The following is a 25,868-nucleotide window of genomic DNA, read 5'->3' as shown; positions in this document are numbered from 1 at the left end:
CCACATGATTGTGGAAAATACAGAAGAGCAAAAGGGGAAGAACTAAAGCCTAGATTCCACTCTTGTCACCTACTATTTTCCCTTACCTGTTAACCGCTATGTGATGTGGCAAGTCCAGTTTAACCAGTCTTTTTAGTTTTTCAGTATTATAAATAACACTGAGGAGAAGGTCCTGACTTGTATTTTAGCAGAGACACACAGAGTGTAAATTTTCCGTGGCGTGTGGAGGGGTGTCTGAGTTGAGAGTAGAAATGTCCCCAGAATTCCCTCTTACCCAGAGGCAGTTTTCCACATTTTCTCCTAATTGTGAAATGCACTTCTAATAGTGGGTTTCTAGAAGGCTGACACATGTCAGAGGTGTACAGAGACTCCCAACCCCTAGGGTGCTTTTATCCTACATGGGGAATGGCCTAACCAGTGGGCAGGGAGCAGAGGGGCCCCTAATTCAGGACAGGGCACAGGAGAGTGAGCACTTAGCTGAACATTTTTACAGATGTGGTCTTTAAATCCTTGAGGATTCTTGGGAAATGAGACAGGTACCAAAATATGCAAGAGAAATGTTCAGACCTTCAAAAGAAAAAGGCAGACCCCAGAATCACAGAGAACTGAACTAGCCCCCCAAACCTTTCCAGCTTTGTGAAAGCCTATGAAGCAGATGTCATTAAAGCATTTGGGCAAGGACGCGGGGCTCTCTGGATGTCCCTGGGGCAGATTGCCCCCCTCCCCCTGCAGTGTTGCAGAGACCCTGGTCCTTCAGGCAGCGGGTCCCTGAGCCTGCTGCAGGCATAGAGCAACTCCCTGTTACAAGCTGGAAGGACAGGAAGTTGGACCTGAGTCCATCTCTTTACTTGGATTCCCACCCCCAGCTCATCCTGGACATTGAATTCCTTAATGAGAAGCAGGACAGCGCAGGGGAGGGGACGGCCCTTTGGAACACACATGTACCCGCGCGCGCGCACGCACACACTCTTCTGAGCCTCAGTGCTCCGCGTCTGGGGCCCACATGAGGGTCGGCACAGCGCCTGGCACAGCAGGGCCCTGGAGAAGGAGCAGCACAGTGATCGCTCTGGAGGCCTGGAGGCGCGGGACCTCTGCCAGGTCAACAGGTGACCGCCCAGGACTCTGCCCCGGGTAGACAGGCCAGGCCGCGGGCAACTCAGTGTCCCCATTTAGTCGTGGCCCAGGGCCAAATACGGCAGCTGGGCTGCAGCTCCTCCTCTTCCTCCTTCTCCCTGCTCCTCCCCCTGCCTGGAGAGGCACAAAAGGCTGCTTGCAAGCAAATTCCCAGCCTAGTCCTAGGCAGAAATGACCGCATATGGCCGAGGGCTCAGCAGGGCCATGGGTGCCTCTCCCCACCCCGCATGGAGACAAGCTCTCTCGGACACCAGGGGACGCCTGAAGCCTGAGTACGATGCAGTGGTGGTAGGCGCAGGTAAAGCGGGCTGGGCTGGATTTGAGGGGCCAGAGGGCAGCCTGCTCAGAATCCTGGTCGGGGGTCGGGGGCATCCACGCCCCTGCCTTCTCACTGCTTTGGCACAGGCTGGCCAGGATTTGGGGTGAGAGCAAGTGCTAGGGTGAAAACTCCACCCATCTGCGAGCAGGTGCCAGGATTCTGGAGCTGGCTCTGCCGTCGATGTGCTGTGTGGCCTGGAGCAGATTTTCGCCCTCCATGGGCTTGAGTCTTCCCATCTAAGATGACCAGGGGGGCTAAGTGAGCTCAGGAGTCTCCATGTATCTCCTGTGAAATTAGCTAGTTGCTGCCACATTCTTGGAAAGCTAATGGTAGATAAGGCTTGCAAGGAAGGAGCCCTGGTACAACAGACCTGTGAAATCCTGCCAGCCCAAGTGTTCCCTGGTGGCTCAGATGGTAAAGAATCTGCCTGCAGTGCAGACCTGGATTTAATCCCTGGGTTGGGAAGATCCCCTGGAGAAGGAAATGGCAACCCACTCCAGTGTTCTTGCCTGGAGAATCCCACGGATAGAGGAACCTGGCAGGCTACAGTCCACGGGGTCACAAACAGACACGACTAACTAGTGTGAGCAGTTAACACAAGTGACCTGAGTTCTGGTCACCAGCACCTGACCACTGAGGCCATCCTGAAGACACTACAGTCATTCCGTCAAGGGGAGTTAGGGAAAAGTGACACGAGTCCCAGAGGTCCTCCCGCCTATCTGCAGAAGTGACAGCCGCCACTGCCTTGCCCAACTGGGTTGTACAGGACCCGCTGCAGTGATCCTGCCGCACTTTGCTGAGCCCCAGGCTGCAGGGCACTGGTTCCACCTTGAGCCTGTGAGGTACCAGGCCAGGACCAGGCTCCTTTTCTCGGGGCCTTCCACTCACAGGGAGCCTCAAACTCTGCTTCTGACATTTCCAACTGGGTTTATACAGAAAGGGGATGACAGGCCTGCAAAGACCTGCTCATCACACAGCTTTAAAGCTGCATCCCTTTTTGCGCCTTTCTTCATTTTCATCCCTACGGAGAGCTGTCCTGTGCTGCTAAGTGCTTACCAGTAACCTCTCCAGGGGAGAATGTATGCATATATATCCATACATAAGTTTATTGTAAATACTGAAGTCAAAGAAATGTAGCACAGTTTTGCAGATAAAATAGACAATACTCTAAATTCCAGGCAGCCAGTCCACTCTTAGCAAGTGCTTGTGACTTTTGCTGAACTCAGTAACCAACCTATGGCTGCAATTAGACAAATGAAAATAGTTCTGAAGGAAACATTGTTTGATATTTTTATTTTCTTTAAAGAGCAGAAGGAAAGTGAAACAAAGATTTATGTCAGAACTTCTCTCCTCCTTCAACAGTTGGAATGATCTTGCTCAGTCAGATAATATTTTGCAAACAGGAGAAGAACAATTCCTCAACTGTTTGCTCTGTTTCACAATGTAACTGCTATGGGCACAACTCTCAGTTAAGTTTAATTTGCATTATTAGCATTTTCTCCATCACTTTCTTAAGTCTAACAACCAAAAAAAAAAAAAAAAAACCCAGGCCCTGGTGTGTAGTGTTCGTGGATTTCCATGGTATGAATACTCCCACTGCAGCCTTTTTCTAAGTTACCAATGTGATGTCTCTGGATGTGAATTTGGGAGAGAGATGCAGCCAGGCATCATCAGGTAGCGTCGCCCCTGTATGTGTCCATGGATGTAAATAACCGTGAAGGCATAGACAACAGGAAAATATAGTAAAACAATTAGGAAGTGACAAGCTTTGAGTGAGATTACCTTTGTTTTTAATATCATTATTTCATTATGTAATAATATCATTATTACATTATATGTAAGTTTATATAATTTTTATCAGGGGCTGTGTTTGACAACTGTCTCACCAACTTCCAGGGCTGGGGGACTCTAGCTCCAGTGCCCACTGACTGGGCTCAGTAAACAGAAGTTACTCCCCCTTTTCTGCCCTTGGAGACAACCCACCCCTGCTGTCTCTTGGCAGAGAGAGTTGATCCTAGGTCCCCAAGTACCTAGGTGAATGGCTCACAAGTGTGCGTCCCAGGTGTGAATTTTTCTTCAATGTCGCTTCTCTGATTGCCAAGCAAGGCAGGAAACCTGGTTTGAAGGCTTATCCAACCTGAGTGAGGAGCACAGCAGCATCTTCTGAGATGCAGATCATCTCTGCTCCTTGAAGTAACACCAGTAACATGGGCATCACCCTGATTCAGTTATTTGACCAAATTTGCCTAAAGGATGACCCAAGGAGCTTGTTAAAATGCAGTTCAAGGGCTCCCTACCTGGTGATTAGGGTTCTGAGGGGATCATCACACCTAACCAGCTCTTGGAGTGGATCTGATGTGGCGCCTGCAGCCCACACATTCGGGAACCCACGTTCAGCACACGCCTCCCCCGCATCCCTCTGTGCCTACTGCCTAAGGAACCCTGCATTCAGGCCTGGAGATTAGCTGAGCCCGCAGATTAAGACTCCTTCCAGGGGAAGAGAGAGGTCACCAGAAGCCTCAGGACAAAGTTTCAGCCACAGCTAGAGTGGGGGAGTGGTGGAGGGGAACTTGGGCTATTGGATCCCTGCCCTTTGCCATTTGAGGTCTGTGTGTTTGCGGGCTTACATGTGATGACTGAACTGGACCCTGTTGCCTGGAAGCCTTTATTAGTTTTCCAGGATTTATGATCAGCACTGATTATGGGTCCGCTAAGGCACAAGTGCTTTAGGTATATTACTGGTCATCCTCCCTGCGACACTGCAAGCCCAGTAGGCCCTCTGTTTATACATGAAAAAGACGGCAGACACCAGGGTGAGCCCAGGACAGTCTGCCTTTAATTCGCTGTATGTGTTTGAGCATGACTTTTCAGACTTCAGATTGCAATTCATTCATAATTCCCATCCATCACACTTTTTTAACTTTCTTAAGAAAATTATCAAAAGCAGGTAAAAACAGTACTATATCAACCAGCATTTTTAAATGAAATATAATCAAATAGATCATGACATGCTTATCACATGATGATTCAATATTAGTTCATAAAACACGTGCTAGGCCTGTGAGTCTGAGACCACCTACATCTGAATGACCAGGGAGCTTCTGTGAAGTCCATCCTAGTCCCTGCCCCCAACCTGCCCAGTCGATTCTGGGGAGGGCTCCAGGAATCAGTGATGACACATGTTTTCAAGTGATCCTGAAGCTTCTCAGAGCTGGAGGGGCACTTGGCTAGCCATGGACTTGGTGTGGGACATGGGACCCCAAACCAAGTTCAGGGCTTGCACCCCAGAGGCTGCCTGCCTAAAATTTTTGAAAAGAAACTTTATACCAGACAAATCTGCACAATCGTCTAGCACCCTGAAGCACACTCAGCAATTATAGCAAACGTTGAGGTTGTATATGTTGAGTTCATTTTGAGCTCTTCTGTCTCGGGAACACTGGAAACTGACAAAGATTCCCCTTCTGGAGCAGTTGCACGGCCTGCTTGGGCAAAGCAAGCCCTGCTTGGCAGCAGCTGTCCACATGACCAGCACTCACCTGGATGACCAGGGACACCGGCCTCAGAGCACAATCATGCCTCCCTCTCTTCCCCTAGGTCAACTCTGACACTCCCTCCGACAGTCATCTTCTCATCCTCCCTTGCTGGAAGCCCAGCAAGGCTTTGTGGGGTCGCTTTCATCTAATGCCTGTGGGTTCCCCTTGTCCCCACTCCAGCATGAGCCATCGGCCAAGCCAAGGTGACAGGACTTTTTTCAATTCAGGGCAAGAACCAGGGTTTTGTGACTCCCCGAAGACCAGGTGTCTTACAGTATCAAGCTAGATGCTGTTCCAACATCCAGGTACAGGTGAGGGGGTCCCCCAAGTTCTGCTATCTCGCCAGGATCTTCATGGGCATGGGGACAGGGGTGGGTGGCCACACTCCTCAAGCAATGTATCTGCGCACTGACCAGTGTCACTTTCCTCCCCTCTCCTCTGTCTCGTTGCAGGACACAACGGGCTGGTGGCTGTGAGTCCCTCCCCCTCCGCCCCACTTCACTGGCCCCTGGGTGTGTGGCTCCCAGCAGGAGTGTGAGGAAGCTGGCAGGATGAGGGTCGCTGAGGAGAAGCAAAGGCCAGCCGGTCCCCTCACCCTGGTGCTGACCAGTGACTGGCTCAAGTGGACATCCACAGTCCTTAAAGACGATATAGGATTGCTTGCCTCTCCTTAATGCTCATAGGTTTCCCCCTTGACCTTTCAAAACCAAGGTGATAAATGGCTGGGAAAGTGTGTAACAGACATAACACGGGAGGCAGGTTGGAACCTTAGGGAGCAGGTAACTGGGGCTAGGGGCCCTGTGACCCCAGATGGTGGGCTGTCCTTGTATACAGAGCCAATGTTCCCCAGCTAGGTCTAGGCCAGGCACCACCTTGGGGAACATGCAGCTACACATGGTCCAAGGTGCACCCTGGAGACAGTGAGGGAGCCAATCCAGCAGAGGAGGCAGGGCCCTGCCCGGCACAGTTGGCATCTGGGTCCCAGGCTGACCGCAGGCCAGGGTGACCCTGAGGCTGTGCTTCTCAAACCAGAGTCCATGTACCCCTCGGAGGCCATAGTGTGTGGTGGAGGTTCAGGCCTCAAGATTCACACAGAACATTCTCCTGAGCAGCATCTGCTCTAGAATATGAGTGCAGGGGACGCAACAATGTGGAGAGCCAGGAGACCTGTGTTACGTCTTAATACTTTCCCCCAGTATAGCAGTTTTATTCGAACAAGTTACAGGAGACATTATTTAACTCAAGTGAAAGTGAAAGTCGCCCAGTCGTGTCCAACTCTTCGCGACCCCATGGACTATACACTCCATGGAATTCTCCAGGCCAGAATACTGGAGTGCGTAGCCTTTCCCTTCTCCAGGGGATTCTCCCAACCCTGGGATTGAACCCAGGTTTCCCACATTGTAGGTGGATTCTTTACCAGCTGAGCCACAAGGGAAGCCTAAGAATACTGGAGTGGGTAGACTATCGCTTCACCAGCTTATATTCCCGACCCAGGAATCAAACCAGGGCGTCCTGCATTGCAGGCAGATTCTTTACCAACTGAGCTATCAGAGAAGCCCCCTATTTAACTCAACTGATCAATGATTTAAAACACTGATTTTTATATTAATATGAACATGGGTTTGTCTCCCAGCTCAGCTACTTTCCACCTGTGAAGGTTAAGGCCAGTCAGCTTATCTCTCTGACCCATGATAAAATGAGAATTAAAATGCCCACCCTCACTGAATTGAGGGGAAGGGAAATAGATGATATGCCCTGAGGGCCCAGCTCAAGAAGCCTTGCACAAAAGGTGACCTTGGGGCATCCCAGGATGAAAGGATATAGGAGGAACTTACTCTAGGTTGTGCACTTCGCTGGATGATTTGGGGACAGCCTCAGAAAGTAGGGAGTTGGCCCTAGACTGGTTACTGTCAGAGAGAGGGGGGCATCTCTAAACCGTGTCTGCAGGGAGGGGAGATTGGCGTGCAGAGAGCAGTCACCACGCACGCATGGCATCGTGCATCTTGGCCAGGAGAGCCAGTGTTTGGGATCTTGAGGTGATCCACAGATCTTGTCTCGTCTTTGCTGAGACACAATTGTGAAGTGGCCCTGCTCTGTCACATGTATCATGGTCTCAGACCACCTCTGTCTGTAGTCATCACTGTGGGACTGTTGACGTCTAATGGGAGAAACATGGCTCACCTCTGAGGCCAGGCCAGTTTCCGAATGTGACACGGAGGCCCCTCTCCCTCCTTTCTCGTGAGGGTGTGTCAGGAGCGTAGATTCTGTGTACAGACCGGATTCAGTTTCCACACCTCTCCTCATCAGTTCTGTGAACATGAGCTGTTAGCCTCACTGAGCCTCACTTTCCTCCTCTGTGAAATGGGAGAATCACGGTGCCTACCTCTAAGGTGGATCATATGAGACGATGCTTGCACAGCATCTGGCATAGCAGTCACCAAAAGTCTACCTTCTGAGCTACACCATCCATGTTATCGCCTTGGTTGTGGTGATGGTGGGAGGGCCAGCATTTTAGGTCAGTAGATGCAGGACTAGTTTGGTTCAACAAATATTTATTGATTTTCCACCAAGTGCTAGAGAAAAATTAATACTCTCCCTTGAAACATTTGTTCCCCCAAATGACACCGTAATATAATCATAGCTTCCTTGACTGAACACGTCCCCATGTGCCAGGGGGACCCCTGTTTAAGTTCCTTCTAGGAACCAGCTCAGAGAATTCTCACAGCAGCCCTGTGAAGCAGGAAAAGTGGCTGCTGCTATCATCAGCCCCATTTTTGCACAGGGGGAAATTGAGGCCAGATGGATCAGGTACTGAGGTCGCCCCAGCAGGAAAGGAGGGGAGTGGAACGGTGTCCTCAGTGCTCACATGACACGCCCCCCGGGCTGCTTGCCGCCACCCCACCCAGGAGATGGGCACGAGCTCACAGAGGCTCCAGGCCTTGCAGGAGGGAAGGTCACCTGGTGCTGGGAAGTGGAGGGGCGTGAGCAGTCATGTCAGGTCTCAGAGGACATCTGAGGAGGTGGGCATTTAAGGAAGGGCGGGGGAAGGGCATCTCAGAGGAAGGGACAGCTTGAGCCAGCCCTGTGGTGAGGTCCCTGAGACTGCGGGTCGACCCCAGAAATAAAGGGAAGGCCTGTGTGCCTCGTCCCAGGCGGCATACCTGCAGAGATTTGGGGTGAACACGGCGGTCTTCGAGAGACGCCACGTGATCGGGGGTGCGGCTGTTACAGAGGAGATAATCCCAGGTGAGCCAAAGAGGTGGGTGAGGGATGTGGGGGTGACCACTGGTGATCACTGTGACTGTCTTCATCCAATTCATCTTCAGGGTTTAAGTTCTCCCGAGCGTCCTACCTCCTCAGCCTGCTACGACCGCAGATTTACTCCGAATTGGAGCTGAAGGTAAGAGTGTGTGTGTGTATACATGTGTGTGTCCATCCACCTGCTCCGTGCCCTGGGGGCTGGGAAAGTGGGCAGCTGCTACTCTTCCCTCCAAGGGTGTGTCTTCTCCCATGCTCTCCTTGATGCCTGCCCACAGATGGGCTTCGTCTGGCTCACCTGTTGTCTTAAAGATTGAGAAATTTCACACACAAATCAAACGTCTCAAAGCCCATGTTCCTAGATGCCGCAGCAGCTGACCCCTTACACGAATGCCATCCTGGCTGTGCTTTGACCATCACTCCCTGGGGCCCTGTCCAGCCCCCAGAGGAGCCCTTGGGCACCCGGGCACCTGTTCGCAAAGCTGCCTTAGGTCCTAGGCCCACCTGCTGCCCTCCTTAGACTTGGGAGCCAGTCACCATCCCCGCAGCTTGAGCAAGAAGTCAGACTTTCGGCTCTTCGGGCTCCTGAGCCATTGTAGGGCATCCTGGGAACTCCCAGTCTGCCCCTGTTGACTCCTCTTAGCCTTACCTTAGTCCGCAGCCTTGCCCCCGCCCTTTCGGTTTCCTTTTACCCCTCGCTGCCTTTTTGACAAACACAGTCGTGTGTTCCCGGAGCCACTTAGCTGCTGGGTGCCTCTGTCACCCACCACTCAGAGAGGGTCCTGGGTGCCATCTGTGTATGATGCTGACAGCACTTCAGCACCAACTCTGTGCTGAGTTTGAAATTAATAAGACATTAAGCCATGGTCACCCATGAAAGAAATGATTCTTTGAGTCCCCGAGACAGCGAGCACACCTGTCACCAGCCAGGATCAGGTGAAATCCTGCCAAGGCCTGGGGAGGGGTCTCTGTCCCCAGACAAACCAGCTTACCGCTGAAGGCAATTTTCAGACATGCTAGATATGCACGGTGGCAAGTGCATGGGTAGGAGCCCCCATTTTATGGGGGAACTCAGGGGGTTAAGCTCACACACAAGGAAAAGACCGAGGAGCCAAGTCTAGCCGACTCCTCCCCCTTGTTCTGAGCTCTGATGTGCCGCCGCCAGGGGCGTCTTGGTAGCCACCCTGCTCAGCCTCGTGCTCTTGGCTGGTGGCCGTGGGTCAGGTCTCAGATGTGAGCTCTCAGGACCGACCTCTGTCCTGGGGAGAGCACAGGGCTGCCATTTCAGCCTCTAGAACCTAACTGTTCAGTTTTGAATCCCTGCTCTGCCATTAGCAGCTGTGTGACTTAACCTTGAGGTGCCTTGTCTTCCATATCTGTAAGATAGGGGTGTAATCTTACCAGCCTCAGAAGGCTATTGTATCATCACTGTGGGACTGTTGACATCTAATGGGAGAAACATGGCTCACCTCTGAGGCCAGGCCAGTTTCCGAATGTGACACGGAGGCTCCTCTTCCTCCTTTCTCGTGAGGCTATTGTAGTAGTTGGTGTTCACTCATCATTAGCACAGTGCCCAGGACAGCCAGCTGGGGCTCCAATGCTTTGGCCACCTGATGTGAAAACCCGACTCGTTGGAAAAGACCCTAATGCTGGGAAAGAGTGAGGGCAGGAGAAGGGGGCGACAGAGGATGAGATGGTTGGATGGTATCATCGACTCAATGGACGTGAGTTTGAGCAAACTCCAGGAGATAGTGAAGGACAGGAAAGCCTGGCGTGCTGAAGTCCATGGGGTCACAAGGAGTCAGACATGACAGTCACTCTCTTTATGGAGAAAGTCCTGGAATCAGAGAAATAAATGAATCATGTTCAACTACTTAGACATGAAGCAAACTCTGGGTTCTTCTTGGATCCCTTTTTGGGGGTTTATTGATTCATTCATTCAGCAAATGTTTTTGAGCATCTGCCCTGTGCCAGGCCCTGGGAGAGACATGTGGACTGAAGGTGGTGAGGGAGGGTGGCGAGGCTGAGCTCTTAGTGAGAGAACTTCAGGTGGAGGTAAGCACACCTGTAGAAAGGAAAATAAGGCAACACAACAATGAGGGCCTGGAGGCCCAGCCTGGACTGGTGACCAGGAAAACCTCCCTTGGAGGTGGGGGGGAAATTGGAGCTGACATTCAAATGCCAAGAAGTCACCAGCACTGTGGACATCTGAGGGGAGAGTATTCCAGTCCGAAGGAAGTGGGAGTGGACAGGCCTAAGGGAAAGGAAGGTCAAATGGCCGGAGCAGAAGCACCAGGCAGAGGGGCAGCAGACAGTATGGGAGAGGGGCAGGGCCAGAGGAGCCTGGGCCTGTGGGCTGCAGGGAAGGGCCTGCGTTTTATCTGAGCACAGCAGGGAGACAGAGGAGGTGCTGAATTGGGAAGCGAGGTGATGGCGTTCATGACTTTATGAAGGATCAGTCCTCCTGCTGGATGGCGTGGATTGTGGTGGAAGTTGTTGCAGGGCGGCTCAGAAGGTGCCAGCTGACCTGAGGCGGGGCAGGGGGATGGGGAGATGTAGACAAGTTCTGGAGGCTGAGCTCTGAGACTTGGTGATGGATGGGAGGCCAAGGGTGAGAGACTCAGAGGAACTGAGGGTGCCTCCTGCATGGTAGAGAGTTCACTGTATCAAGAGGAGCCAAGCTGGAAATTCCTCCAGTTCGTAATCAAAGAAATTCCCCATCTCAGCATTAGGAAGGATCCAGTAGCTTTCCCAGCCCCACCCCTTCCAACACTCAAACTCACCCCCACAATGCTCAGTCATGGAGATCCTGCAGTCTGGAACGCCCGTGGTTGGGGGAGACTTCTGCTGTAATTTTGGAAAGGCCTCTTTGGGTTTCTGTGTGTTTTCCTAGCACTTCTGCTCACAGATCTCGTTTCTGTCCTCCTGGGTGGTGCCGTGTCTGCAGCAGTGCATTTAGTCAATAGACTGTGTATTGATCACATGGTGTCTAGATGCTGATCACATGGTGTCTAGATGGTGTCTAGGGGCTGAGCAAAAGAGACTAGCCCCTGAGTTCACAGAGCTCACATTCTACCTGGGTAGACAGAGGAAAACTAAGTATGTCATTGACCAGGTGGTGATAAGTGCTTTGGAGAAAAATAAAGCAGAGCCAAAGAGTCGGGGGGAGCTGAGCATGCTGCTCAGGTAACATCTGAGCAAAGACCTCAAAGAGGTGGGAGCAGACCAAAGTGTATCTGGGGGAAGAAGTCTCTAGAGGCCAAATCTGTCAAGTTGCATACCTTAAATACATACAGCTCCTTGTATGTCAATCACATGTCAAAAAAGTGGTTTAGGAAAAAAGTCTCTAGAGGAAACAGGAAGTCTTATTTGTAGTGGTAGCACAGGCCCCTTTTATCTCCACCTTCTTTGAAGAAGTAAATGTGCTCTTGGAAGGTTCTGTGTGCTAATCAAATATTTGTAAATCAAATATTTTAAATGCATCAAGGGACCTTCCATTTAAAGTGACCGTGGAGTAAATGAGTCTGCAAAGTAAATAAAAGGGTTTTTTTAATGTGAATAATTTATCTACCTTGTGAGTATGGATTTTCACATAACTGTGGCTTTATTGTGTCTTTCTCAGTTTTAATTATTTCTGAAATGGGAGCATTTAAAGACTACTGCTGAGAGCCAGGACTTTGGAGTCACAGGGATGTGGTTTGAAACCTGGATCCGCCTCCCTCTGTGACCTTGAACACGTTATTTCACTTCTCTGAGCCTCTGCTATTGCATTTGTACAGTGAGGATGATATACTAACAGAGCCATTGTGATGTAACCATTGTAAGCCCTAGTATAGTCCCTGGCACTGGGTAATGTGGCATAGCATGGCGGGGTAGGTATGTGTGGCGTCGCATGGTGTGGTATGGTCTGCCAGAGTGTGCCTGGGCAAGAGAGCTTTTTATGTGCTTATATCAAAGATAGGAACCAGGACCACATCCCTTGGGAAACTACATGTATATGTTCGTGCTAAGTCACTTCAGTCATGTCCAACTCTCTGTTACCCCATGGACTGTAGCCCTCCAGGCTCCTTGGTACATGGGATCCTCCAGGCAAGAATACTGGAATATATTGCCATTCCTTTCTCCAGGGGATCTTCCTGACCCAGGGATTGAACCCACGTCTCTTATGTCTCCTGCATTGGCAGGCGGGTTCTTTACCACTGGCACCACCTGGGAATCCCCTGGGTACCTGCATACAGGTACCTAAATACATACAGGTCAGGTCAGTTCAGTTCAGTCGCTCAGTTGAGTCGGACTCTTTGTGAACCCATGGGCCACAGCACGCCAGGCCTCCCTGTCCGTGACCAACTCCCAGAGTCTACTCAAACTCATCTCCATCGAGTTGGTGATGCCATCCAACCATCTCATCCTCTGCCATCCCCTTCTCCTCCTGCCGTCAATCTTCCCAGCATCAGGGTCTTTTCAAACGAGTCAGCTCTTCGCATCAGGTGGCCAAAGTACTGGAGCTTCAGCTTCAACATCAGTCCTTCCAATGAACACCCAGGACTGATCTCCTTTAGGATGAACTGGTTGGATCTCCTTGCAAAGCAAGGGACTCTCAAGAGTTTTCTCCAACACCACAGTTCAAAAGTATCAATTCTTCAGCGCTCAGCTTTCTTTATAGTCCAACTCTCACATCCATACATGACTACTGGAAAAAGCATAGCCTTGACGAGACAGAATTTTGTGGGTAAGGTAATATCTCTACTTTTTAATATGCTGTCTAGGTTTGTCATAACTTTCCTTCCAAGGAGTAAGTGTCTTTTAATTTCATGGTTGCAATGACCATCTGCAGTGATTTTGGAACCCAAAAAAATACAGGTCACCCAAGCACAATCAGAGAAGGGTCATGGGCAGATCCCTTCAAATGTTTACCTGTACTGTCTGTGTTCTGCAGAAACATGGGCTGAGACTTCATCTTCGAAACCCCTACTCCTTCACCCCCATGCTGGAAGAGGGCGCAGGGGGCAAGATGCCCCGGTCTCTTCTGCTGGGCACAGACATGGCGGAAAATCAGAAGCAGATCGCCCAGTTCTCAAGGAAGGATGCCCAGGTAGGGAAAGTTACCACTGATAGATATTCTCCTCCATCTCAGCCTGGAGGCTGCTCTTTTTTCTTTTTAAACATTATTTCCTGAGAGATGGGCTCTTTTTTAAATTTTTTTTTTTATTTGACTGCCCCAGGTCTTATGGTTGCTGTATGTAGGATATTTAGTTGCAGCATGTGAAAACTAGATCCCTGACCAGGGATTGAACCTGGGCCCCCTGCATTGGAAGTGCAGAATCTTAGCCACTGGACCCCCAGCGAAGTCCTTTGGAGGCCACTGTTGAAAGGAAATGGGCCTGGTTGGAATTCTCCTAGGGCAGGTTTTCCAAGGCCACAAGGGTGTGGACAGGCCACCCCATCTGCCCTACGAGGGCTCCAGTCTGTGCCAGCCTTTGATCTTGGGCACTGCAAAGAGAAGGGGTGGAGAACAGTGGCTAAGACCAGTGGACACGGGAGACCCTCAAACCCGTTTGTGTTCAGCATGAAGCCACTGTTCAAGTTTCAAAAGGGAATCCACTGATATGTCCTTATACCTCTCCTTCTTTCAGACAGAATTCCAAGTGGTTATCCATATTAAAGCACATGAAGGTCAAAAAGAAAAAAGGGCAAATCAGAGACAGTTAAGGATAGAACAAACTGGATCAGGAATTTAGGATAAGAGAGTTACAATAAATATTCATCTATTTTGGCATCATTCCCTGGCAGCCCAAGGCAAGAATGTATCCGTGATGATGAGCAGGTCTGATGCAGAAGGCACAGTTTTTCCCTTGGGACTGCACTGCGAGGAGTTTGTTGGGTAGCTTTGTCTAGATGAGTCATTGAATGTAATGGGTCTGGTGTGACTGGTTTTACAGACAGAAAAAGATTCTCTGAATGGCCATTTGTTGTACCAAGCCTAGATACAAGCCAATGGCGTACCATTAACTCATATCTTGGTGGAGACATTTTTCTAAGAAGAACCTGGGTTAAGCAATCCATGCGGGATGACTTTTGTTGTTTTAATCTACTATCGGGTAAAACCAAGAAAACCACGGATCCAGCCTCTCTCTTTAACCAGTGGTTTCCTAACCTGGTGGACAATCAGGTCACTTGGGAGCTTTGCTTTTTTTTTTTTCTTTTTAAGTGCTTTTCACATGATTCTTTTGTACAGTTGCACTCTGTAGGTTGCACTCCCTACACTCTCTCCTCCAAGTCCTACCCATCTCAGATGCACTGGAGAGGATTCAGGACAAGACTGGGTCCCTGGGCTACAGGACAGTGGCCGTAGCCATGGCTGGTGACCACAGGAATAGGAGGCAGAGGCCACATCTCAGTGTGGAAAGTCAGGAGCAGAATTCTGGTTTTGTCTTTGCACGTTGTCACATTGAAGACCTGTTGCAGGGAAAGCTGTTTTACCTTCATTTTAATCAAGAGTCTCCAGTGCAATTCAACACAGAGCTTTTCTTAATGTAATAGGTGTTAGAATTCCATGGGTATATCCAAGGGTTCTAGAACCAAAAATTAAAAGCTCTGGGCTAAGAAGTAAGATAGGGCCTCAGGTGGCATAGATGTCCATCCCTGCTCCTGTCACCCATCCAGGGAAGAGGGATCATAACCAGGCTGTCATATGCATTCTGTTGTAGGAGATAGTGGGGTGAAGGGAGGCAGGGTTCTGTTCCTGATGATGATGAAAGGATGTGCGGGGTGGGGTTTGCAGACCAGGAAGGAACAGTCAACATGCTGGGGTACAGAGCATGAGATCTTACTTCTACCAGTAAGATATAGAAAGACAGGACAGAGAGAAGAAACTTTTAAGTGGTCTTTGGTTTATCACAGAGACCATGTCCTAGGGGGTTTGAGTTTTCCATGGCTGACAACTGGCCAGCCTTAGACCTTGTCCCTGCCACCCCCTGGTGACCTCCTCCTATTACTATGCAGGCTCTCTCTCACCGCCCCTAGTGCTGACACAGTGCACAGACCTAGAACTGGGGGTAACTCTGCACGGCCAAGAGGAGTCATGCTTGGCAGGGTGTGGGGCCTGAGGAATCATCAAGGCTTGGCTGGGGGGCAGCAGGCCAGGTGGTCTGGAGGGCAGATCATGGGGACAGGGTCCTGTAGAATTCTAGGCAGTGGGACCTTGACTCAGAGCCCTGTTCCAGGCCTTTCCCAAATATGAGGCATTCATGGATCGCTTGGCATTGGCCATTGACCCTCTGCTGGACTCAGCCCCGGTGGACCTGGAGGCCTTCCAGCGGGGTTCCCTGCTACAAAGGCTCAAGTCGCTGTCCACCCTCAAGCCCCTGTGGCAGGCAGGTAAGTCCAAGGGCAGGTATCAGCGCATGATGAATGCCTTCATGTGGCTGAGCCCAATTTCTCCATGATTGGACATAAGCCTGAACCTCTGAGGCAGCCTGCCAACTGCTGTCAATTAACAGGGGCTGCCTAGAGCACTGTAAGTGAGACAGTCTTATCTTAGGCTGGCATGCTCTAAAAAGGGAACCTGAACCAAAGGCTTACGTTCAAGTCGTTCATTTTGAAGGGGGATCCTAGGGAAAGGAGGAGGAATGGGAAAGAGGGAGAGTCAGTACCAGGGTGCGTTACTGAACTGGCCACCACTGTGAGTGATAACGTCCTGCCTGGACCTTCTGAGGAGCCTTAGGGAATGCATGTGACAACGTGCCCAGGAGAAGAAAGGGGAAACATTTACCCACTGGGTTCTGTTCCCCAGCATTCAGAGGTTGCCCCCATGGGTATTAACTCCCACATGAGGCACTAACTTCTGGGTTGTGCATCCATGGGTGCCAAGCGAGTCCCATGGGTATTCTGTCATGGTGTCAGAGAGGCCCCAGGGAAGAAATGAAGAAGAAGCGCATCTTACAGGCCTGAGGTGAGATGCGGTCAGGTTGCACTGTGTGCAGCTGGCCGGAGCCTGCATATAACTCATCACCATAGCCATCGCTGGGGTAGGCTGAGAGAGATGGGGCCAAGAGAGTTTGAAGAGATGCCCCCATACAAGAAGGATGCTAGATGATTGGACTCAGCAGGAAAATATCTGTGGCGAATTAGTGATGTCTGCCGTGAGTATGAGAAGGGAAGTTTCACCAAGCCTGCTATTATTTTCTACCACTCCTCTAGGGTACAAAGTGTACCCAAACTGTGGTGCTGGAGAAGACTCTTGAGAGTCCCTTGAACAGCAAGGAGATCAAAGCAGTCAATCCTAAAGGAAATCAACCCTGAATATTCATTGGAAGGACTGATGCTGAAGCTAAAGCTCCAATACTTTGGCCACCTGATGTGAAGAGCCGACTCACTGGAAAAGACCCTGATGCTGAGAAAGATTGAAGGCAGGAGGAGAAGGGAATGACAGAGGATGAGATGGTTGGATGGCATCACTGACTCAATGGACATGAGTTTGAGCAGACTCCGGGAGATAGTGAAGGACAGGGAAGCCTGGTGTGCTGCAGTTCATGGGATCACAAAGGGTTGGATACGACTGAGCAATTGAACAACAAACAACAAGGATACAAAGACCAGACCGTCTATATTTTACAAAAATACTGAGCCAGTTAGCTGGGGTCACAAAGTTGCCACATAACAAACTACAACATTCCAGTGGCATGTAAAAATAAACTCTTATTTCTCGTGTGTCTGCATGGTTTAGCCGGTCCCAACTGGGCTGAGCTGGTCTGATCTGGTCTCATGCATGCATCTGTGGCTGGGGCAGCCCTGCTCCAGGTGACTCTCATCCTCTTCTTGGAAAATGCAGGCTCGTCCAGGCATGACCTTCTTATATCAATGACAAAAGTGCAGACGGCAAACCCCGAGGTGCAGGCCAGTTTCAAGCCCCTGATTGCATCAATTTGGCAAACACTCCAATGGCCAAGCAAATCATGTGAGCCCAGAATCAGGAAGTAAGGCAGGTCCACTCAGCTAGGGTGGGAGGCAGTGCAGTTACAGGGCAAAGTGTGTGGACACGGGGAGGGTGAAGGAGCCAAGCTAGTAGAATCTATCACAAATGTCAAGAGCAGACATTGCCTCCCACATCACCAGTCCAAGGAACCTCATGCAATTAACATGCATCAAGCAGTCACATAGTAAACATTTATTGAGCAACTGCTATGTGCCAGACAGCAAGCTCAGCACTGGGGCAAAATACCTAGAGTTCATGACCTCTACCTTCAAGGTTCTAGTGCCCAGTTACTCTCTGAGCTAGTTTAAATCAGTGTCAGAGAAATGGGTTAGCCAAACCACTGCCTCCCAGGGTACAGCCTTAGAGAATTCAAAGAGAGTAAGATACAAATTTAAAATGGCCCCAAAATAATTCTAACAGTTAAAATGTATTAAGTGCCTATAGATTTAGAAATGCTTTACCTACCTCATTTAATCCTCACAGTAGCTTTTAAGGGTAGAAAATATGACTCCCATTTTATAGATAAAGAAACAGGTGCAGAGCCATTAGGATCAAAGTGCTCCCTTCTTGCCTGTCTCGGTTTACATTTTATGAATCTCTTCTTTCAGGTTGCATCCTGGGAGCCCAGCTGCCCCAGTATTACCAGGTCCTCACAGCTCCAGCTGCCAAGGTGAGTGGTGCCCCAGCCTCAGGCTGGACCTCACCATGATGGGGCCTCTGCTCCCCAGGTAAGCCCTTCTCCCTGCCACTCTGCTTTCTCAGGTGCTGGATCAGTGGTTTGAGTCTGAGCCTCTAAAAGCCACTCTAGCAACGGATGCAGTGATTGGAGCCATGACAAATCCCTACATTCCAGGAAGTGGGTGAGTGTGGAAGGTGAGGTGGGGCAGTGGGAGGGGCGCAGATACCCCCACAAGAGCGAAAACTATCACTCATTGAACTCACCCGATGAACCAGGCAGGCGCCAACTACTTCACACAGGATTCATTTAACCCTCAAGGCAACACTGGAGAGCTGTGGTTCAGAGAAGGGATATATCCTTCCCAAAGTCACCCAGCTAGTAAGGGCAGAGCTGATTTCCAGCCCGACTTGTCTGACCCCCGCACCCCTGCCAAGTCTTCCTTCTTAGCCACTGCTCCCCACTGCTGCAGTAGAAGAGCCTCGGTCCTATCTCCTGCTGTGATGTCTCAACATGAGTATCTTCTCTATCTATGCATCATCTATCCATCTACCTATCTATCTATCCTCTCTCCCCTTCCCACGAAGCCCCGTTGCCTGCCCCTCTCCCGCAGGCCCTTTCCCTGGGTTCCAGGATGAGCGCGTACACACACACACACCTTCACATGGATGGGACGCTGCCTTTCCCTTTGTGAGTGGGAGGTGTGCTGACAGCCTCATCCGAGAGGGGGCAGTCAGACACAGTGAAGTGTGCAGTTGTGGTATGACTGAATGAGTCCTGTAGGAGCAGGAATGGAGGGTGTGTGTGTGTGTGTGTGTGTGTGTGTGTGTGTGTGTGTAGGGATAGAGGATGCTGCCAAGTCTTGGGCCATTTCCAGGGCACCAGAAGATGCAGCTAGAAACTGTCAATGTGGCTTATCTCTCGAGGGATAAGAGCATCCCTCAGAAGTCGTTTTTCAACACACAGTAAGCCAGCCCCAAATTTCCCAGGGCCATGGAAAAGGCGGGGGTGCGTTGGCAAGTGCTTGCAACACCTTGACCATCAACCAGCCAATTAGGATTTTCTAGCTGGGGCTTCCGGGTCCTTTTCTCTGTGGGTGTCCAGGAGGCTTTGCCACTGCCCAGTTTGTGAAATGGGCCTTTAAGACATTTTTTTTTCCTGTTAATTCTTTCAATAAATATGGATGGAGCAGTTGCCTGCACTAGGTGCTGAAGACACCGTAGTGAATGGAGCTGAAATCCCCATGGGAGAGGCAGATATAGAATGTGGAGTGGAGAACTACTTACTGTGGGCATTGTGATGGGAAAACGAGGCAGGGAGGCAATGTGGTCCAGGCTCAGAGAAGCCCCCATGAGGAAGAGATATTTCATCTGAAACTCTAGGGACAGGAGGAATTAGCCAAACAAAAGAAGAGGGAGGAAGGGGGTTCTAGATTCCAGAACAGCATGTGCAGATGTAGAATTGCAAGTGAATTATGTGGTCCATTCAAGGCACTGAGAGAGAAAGAATATTTGCACCTAGAATTCTGGGGAGATTAAACCCCATCTCCAGCCACTGATTCTGATTATCTGTCTTCAGGTATGTGCTACTCCATCATGTGATGGGAAGTCTGGAGGGGATGCGGGGGGCCTGGGGCTATGTCCAGGGTGGCATGGGTGCCCTCTCTGATGCCATCGCAAGCTCAGCCACCGCTCACGGAGTCAGCATCTTCACCGAAAAGGTGAACAGCCCCTTGACACCCACCCCGATTTTTGGCAAGTATCTTAGAATAGAACAGTCTCAGATTCAGAGGGTCCTTAGTTTACTGATGGACAAGGCTGGGTTTGGGCTCTGCACACTGTCACTGGCTGAGCAGCTATGACCCAGGCCTGTCCCCTTTTGAATTTGCACTACTATCGCACATTTGGGGTGAGCCTTTGCATTGGGGAGTGGGCTGATGCCTCACCAGGATCTGCAGGAAATCGGCAGGGGATGAGAAGGCTGTGAATGCCTAGGAGCAGCACAAACAGTGGAAATCCCCCAAGAGCCAACCCTTGTTTCCCTCCCCGGGGGTCCTGGGGGCTCCTGCCGGTGGCCCTAGACGGTGGCTAAGGTGCAGGTGAGCAGTGGCGGGCGCGTTCAAGGAGTCGTGCTGCAAGACGGCTCGGAGGTGAGAAGCAAAGTGGTGCTGTCCAACGCGTCGCCACAGATCACCTTCCTGAAGTTGACGCCACAGGTGAGGCTGGGCCAGGAGGTGAGGCATCTCTCAGCACAGCGGGGCTGGGGGTTGGAACCTGGGGGCTTCAGGGGGCTGCATCAGGGTGGGAGATGTGAATGCCAAGTCTCCCCACACTTGGGGAAGCCTGTCCTTCTCCACTTACCTAACAGGCAGGTAGCAACAAGCCTCACAGGTGAGGGAAAGGTCCAGGGAGGTGAGGTGACCAAGCCCAGGCAACTGGCGATTGGCAGAGCCACAGCTAGAACCCAAGTCTGATTTTCAACCCAGAGTTGTTTCTACAGCTTTCCTGCTGTTCTGATTTTTCCCCTCTAACCAGCTCTGATTCCACTGTTTATGTCAATAACCCATCATCACATGAACGTTGCATAATAACCACACAACTGCTGGGCATATCACAAGAGTTATGGATTAGTACACGGAGGAATCAGTTGATATTGACTGAGTTCAGCTGATCTGGGCTCAGCCACACATCTTCCAGCAGCTGAGGGGCACTCGAGGGCCCTGCTGACGGCTGTGGCTAATCCAGGGGTCTCAGTCAGAGTGTCTGGGATGACTCAGCTCTGCTCCATGTGTTTCTTATCCCCCAGCGCAATAGTCCAGACATGTCCTCAGGGTCTGGTGCACAGCATAATGGAGCAAACTCAATCACGCAAGTGCTTCTGTTTGCTTCCTATTTGCTAACATTAGCCTTGTCTCATGACCAAGCTCAAGAGTCACAGTGGGAGGGCAATAGAAAGGGGTGTCCGTATAGGGAGGGGTGGGGACTTGGAATAGCTTTTGCAATTGACCACATGTGCCCTGTCCCCCAAAGATGTGCTAATATGTGTATGAGCATGGAGCTCCCAATGACGTGGGGTTTATTCTTGGGGACAAGGCATCATTTTTCTGAGTGATTCCACTATTAAAATTCAGCAAGCACCAGTTTCAAAAGCATCTTAAGACAATTTTGAGATCATCAAGACTTCCAAGAGCTTAGAGGCCAGAGGAGAAAGAGGCTGCAGCTCTTGGGCCACATCCATAGCAGGAGCTGGTCTGGGCCACTTACCGCCAGGACGCTGGCAAAGTACACAGGCAGAAGTGGTTAATACTGAGTGGGAGGAGTCCAGGAGGGCCTCACAGAGGAGGTGTTTTGGCTAACTCTGAGGGAGGGAGAGGATCTCCTGCAGCAGAGGTTGAGGGACCAGTCTGAGTAAAGCAGGAAGGCAGCTCCCTTGGGGCTTCAGCCACCCCTAGGGTGGAACCTTCTCTTTTCAGGAATGGCTTCCTGAGGAGTTCGTGGCAAGAATCGCCCAACTGGACACCCAGTCACCTGTTACCAAGATCAATGGTAAGAGGCACAGCGGACTGCAGAACTGTCTCTTCTGAGATTTTCTGAGTGAGAAATTTCCGTGTCTGGGAAAGACTGACCTGTCTCTATTCCTGCCCCCCAGCCTGCCCCCTGTTTGAAGGTGAAACACTTTTTCATGCTTCTTGTTTCCAGCCCACCAGGTCGGGGAGCAGGTGATGGGCAGAGAAGGAGGGCCCTGGAGGGGCTGAGGACCCAGGCCGCTGGGCCCTGACCCTCCCTTTTGGTCTCTCAGTGGCTGTGAACAGGCTGCCTGACTTCCTGGCAGCCCCCAACACTCCCAGGGGCCAGCCATTGCCCCATCACCAGTGCTCCATCCACCTGAACTGTGAGGACACCCTCCTTGTCCACCGGGCCTTTGAAGACGCCCTGGATGGCCTGCCTTCCGAGAGGTGGGGGACCTGGAGACGCTCGAGCCCCTGGTTAGATCACAGGGTGTGATGTGTGTGGCGGGGAGCAGGGCCCACTGCACATTCCCCTCCCTGGGCCGGCTGGGACCTGAGAGCCTGGAGCCTGGAGGTCTGGCTGAGTCAGGGACCTGGGGATGAGAGGGCTCCCCGTGGGTGGTCTGGGCTGTCCTGCGGGTCACCAAGCCCGTGCAGGCAAACACCACCATAGCCTTACGGAGATGATCCATCCGGCCCCAGCATCCCCAGCTCAGGTCTTCATTTTGTCCCGTCATCTCAGGATGGCTCCATGGCCCTTCCCTCAGGCAGGCGTTGCTCTTCAGGCCCTGCCCTCTCTCCTCCCCTGTCGTACACAGACCTCTGATCGAGCTCTGCATCCCTTCCTCGCTGGACCCCACCCTGGCCCCCCCTGGCTGCCACGTCATCTCCCTCTTCACTCAGTACACACCGTACACGCTGGCTGGAGGCAAGGCCTGGGACGAGCAGCAGAGAAACGCTTACGCAGACAGAGGTAAGGAGAGCTAAACCGTCAGGTCTCCATAGTGACAGCTGGCTGAGTGGCCTGAATGGACCCCTCACCTCCTGATGGCCCCACTCCGAATTAACACCTGCAAGCCCTGTGCCAAGGAGAGAGGAATACCCAAGGAAACCAAAATCAACACAGTGAGTGCCTGCTGGGCCCAGGCTGTGGGCCAAGAAAGCCAGAAAGACATAGTTCTTGCCCTCAGGTTGCTCACAGTCCAATGGGGGAGAATAATAAACCAATCTTACAGTCAACAGACTGTGTGAACCAAAGGAGGAGCCACAAGCCAGAGCGACAGGAAAGCTTTCCAGAGAAAGGGACATTTGAGCTGGGTTTTAAAGGGTGAATAGGAGTTGACCAGGCAGCAAAGGGCATTCCAAGCAAAAGTAATAACTTGAGTGAATCAATGAGGTGAAGAAATTTTTGCATATTTAAGGGGAGACAGAGTTTAGAGTTGGAGCATAAAGGTGGGAAAGAGTGGGAGGCTGGAATAATCTGAGACCCACAGGCCTTCATAAAGAATTGTTTATTTGCTGGTGGACTATGTTGTTTGTTTTGTTGTTGTTGTTTTGCTTATTGAGGTATAATTTGCATATAAAAATATTCATTTTAAATGTAAAGTTTAACGAATTTAGTAAACTTGCCAAATTGTATAATCATAAGCCTCTTCTTTTTCATAACGCTGTCTCATTTCCTTGTGTTTGGCACCCAGTGTTTGATTGCATCGAGGCCTACGCACCTGGCTTCAAGGGCTCCGTGGTGGGCAGAGACATCCTCACACCCCCTGACTTGGAGAGAGTCTTTGGGCTTCCTGGGGGGGTGAGTTCGTATAGGATGGGAGGCTTTCATCACACTCTCCCTTCATTCTCTTTGCACCTCCAATCCCTGACATGCCCACTTGGTTTTATCTTGGCCCTCCACACCCAGCCTCAGGCAGGGAGGACAGGGACAGAGACCACAGCGGACAGAGGACAGAGACACGATCAGTTGTAGGCAGTGGGGGAAGAGAGAGGAGACATAGACGGGAGAGGCAGCGCCCACTGGGCAAGTCACCAGAACTGTGGGATTTCTACCCGGACGTCCGTGTCAGCAACCCCCATCTGCCTTTCTCCAGAGGGACCTCCCCTCCCCCAGGCAGCTTGATCTTACACTTCTCTTCAATTTATCAAACGACTCACTCACTGAGCCTGGAGGCAGGGAGTGGGTAGGACACCAGGGCCAACACAGCAGCGACTAGCTGCGATTGGCTATTGAGTACTTAGATGTGGCCAGGCCAACGTGAGATGTGTTTCAATATAAAATGCACCCCAGATGGCAAAGACCAAAAAAATGCAGCAAGGCTCATCAATAATTTTAATATCGACCACATGTTGAAATGATATTTTGGTTAAATTAAACATATTATTTAATTGGGTTAAATTAAATATATTATTAACATTAATTTCACCAGTTTCTTTTTAAATGTTCATGTGGCTAATGGAAAATCTAAAAGTATATGTGTAGCTCCAATTATATTTTAACTGGACAGCATAGGCTGGCTAGAGAGTGAGGGAGGCCAGGCAGTGGAGAGGGAAGGGAAAAAGGGTTGAGGTGGAAGGCTTGGAGCAGGTGGATTGAGACATCTTGATAAATGCATGTGTAGAGACGGGGGTGGAGGGAACGTAAAGGGTCCACCTGGAGGCCGAGGAGGGGGAAGTGATGCCATCCATCTGTCAAGGAGGAAACTCCAGGGAAGAGAACAAGCTCAGCTGGGGACACACTGAAGGGGCAGGCGATGGTGACCCCCACCATGATTTCCAGCAGATGTTGGTCTTCTTGTCAGACCTACCCCTCGGGTGTGATCTTCCCCTTCCCCCACACCCCTCCCTCCTCGGCTGGTCTGACCCAGGCCATTGGAGTAGAACCCCACTTGGGTCCCAGCACCCTGGTCTGCCACTCACTGTGACCTTGGACCCTGGGGCCCAGGCTCAGATGAGTGTCTTGGCCAAAGGAAAACACATTAGCAGTCAAAATAAATCAAATTCCTCTACTTTTCAAACAGAGTGAGGGGGATTTATAGTCCACAACACAATTTTTAAAATCTCCCTTTTCTCTCCCATTCAGTTTCCTCACCCTCTGAAGATGCACCCAACCCTTCTTCCTTCTTGAAAAATGCCTCTAGGAAAATTCACCCCCAGTCCTGGGACATGTGCCTGTTCCCTCTGTTCCTCTTCTCATTCTGCATCACGAGAGCCCAAAAACATCCTGGAAGGAGAAGAACCTTCCTTGGAGAACAGGGGAGGGGAAGGAGGTGGAGACTGTAACACTCCTATGTTAACGACTATGGCCCTGCCTCTGCAGAACGTATTCCACTGCGCCATGAGCCTGGACCAGCTGTACTTTGCGCGTCCTGTGCCCCTGCACTCCGGCTACCGCAGCCCCCTCCGTGGCCTGTATCTCTGTGGCAGCGGGGCCCATCCTGGTGAGTGAGCCTCGGTCCCACTACCCTGGGTGGGTGGCGAGGGCTGGCCAGACATCAGAAGCTTGCAGACAGAGGGGAAGGTGAACAAGGCAGGAGATGAGAGGGAGGGGAGCAGGGAACTCCCAGGAAAACAAGCGCTCCCCTGCATTGAGAATTCTCCAGCCAGAACCCTCAGGTTCGCTCACCCCCTCTTCGTGAGGCCTGGGGACACGTCCTAGTGGAGGCATCTCTCCAGTTCCCCCTGGGGGTTGTGAGGGACCCATGTGTCTAAATTCTGCATCCATATTTGAGACCAGTAAGGATCAGCACAGTCCAGTTTCTCAATTTTAAAATTCTTCCCTGCTCCCATCCCAGGCCTAACTGACCCCATGGAGGCTCATCTCATATGGGTGCTTCCTCTGAGCTACGTGGGCCTCGGCCTCCCAGATGGGCCTGTACCGCCAGGTCTTCCCCTCAACCCCTGGTCCCACATTCTAGTTTCGTGCGCTGGGAGTCTTGCCATCTGGCCCATCAGCTCTCAGGCTGGGAAGGGCAAAGGGGGACACTTGCTTGGACCAGGCACTGGCCCTTCCTGCATGGATTCAGGAAGCCTGGAGCGGTGTCCAGGATCTGTCTTGACAATCCTCCCCCGTGGTTCTGTTACCCATGCCCAGCACCACCCTTTAGTCTTCCCTGTTCTGCTTTGTGGCTGGTGCCTTGGCAATCCCGTGGATAGAAGGGTGGGAGGGGGTGAGCACAGCTTTGGCTCATGGGAGGCTCCCTTCCAGGAGGAGGTGTCATGGGAGCCGCTGGACGCAATGCAGCCCACGTGGTCTTCAGGGACCTCAGGAGCATGTGACCTCGAGCTAACTCTGACCCAGGAAGATGAATTCACCCTTGAGATGTCAGTTTCCCAGGATATGGCCGGAGGCAAGCAAGTCCTCAAGGCCCAAGCCACTGTTCTAGAAGAAACATACAAGTCACACGGGGTCCTGGTTAACCTCTCATCCAAGGCTTCATGAATAAACTGGTTTTGCTTTA

At 51.1% G+C, this 25,868-nt stretch overlaps 1 protein-coding gene across 2 annotated transcripts; it reads left to right on the top strand.

Moving 5' to 3' along the window:
- The first annotated feature begins 1,229 nt into the window (after positions 1-1,229).
- PYROXD2 (pyridine nucleotide-disulphide oxidoreductase domain 2) lies at positions 1,230-25,868 on the top strand. 2 transcript variants are annotated; one of them, XM_043925612.1, is made up of 17 exons: positions 1,342-1,432; positions 5,214-5,291; positions 5,439-5,458; positions 8,139-8,232; positions 8,313-8,386; positions 13,181-13,336; positions 15,468-15,621; positions 17,827-17,888; positions 17,981-18,078; positions 19,473-19,614; positions 19,975-20,109; positions 21,367-21,439; positions 21,693-21,849; positions 22,221-22,375; positions 23,100-23,206; positions 24,728-24,848; positions 25,616-25,868. In XM_043925612.1, exons 2-17 carry the CDS (start codon positions 5,273-5,275, stop codon positions 25,684-25,686), a joined length of 1,638 nt encoding a protein of 545 aa, XP_043781547.1. In that variant the 5' UTR covers positions 1,342-1,432; positions 5,214-5,272; the 3' UTR covers positions 25,687-25,868. The 2 variants fall into 2 exon arrangements, with proteins under 2 accessions (XP_043781546.1, XP_043781547.1); XM_043925611.1 differs by lacking the exon at positions 5,214-5,291 and having other exon boundaries at positions 1,230-1,432.

The sequence above is a fragment of the Cervus elaphus genome, chromosome 15 (assembly GCF_910594005.1).
Source record: "Cervus elaphus chromosome 15, mCerEla1.1, whole genome shotgun sequence".
NCBI classification, from domain to species: Eukaryota; Metazoa; Chordata; class Mammalia; order Artiodactyla; family Cervidae; genus Cervus; species Cervus elaphus.
The sequence above is the reverse complement of the archived record's forward strand: the minus strand, read 5'-3'. Positions and strand labels throughout refer to the sequence as shown.

Coding starts and splice junctions, on each gene's coding strand:
- PYROXD2 (XM_043925611.1), top strand. CDS start 1,306: ATGACCGCATATGGCCGAGGGCTCAGCAGGGCCATGGGTGCCTCTCCC. Junction 8,233..8,312: donor TACAGAGGAGATAATCCCAG/GTGAGCCAAAGA, acceptor ATTCATCTTCAG/GGTTTAAGTTCTCCCGAGCG. Junction 21,440..21,692: donor ACCTGTTACCAAGATCAATG/GTAAGAGGCACA, acceptor TTGGTCTCTCAG/TGGCTGTGAACAGGCTGCCT.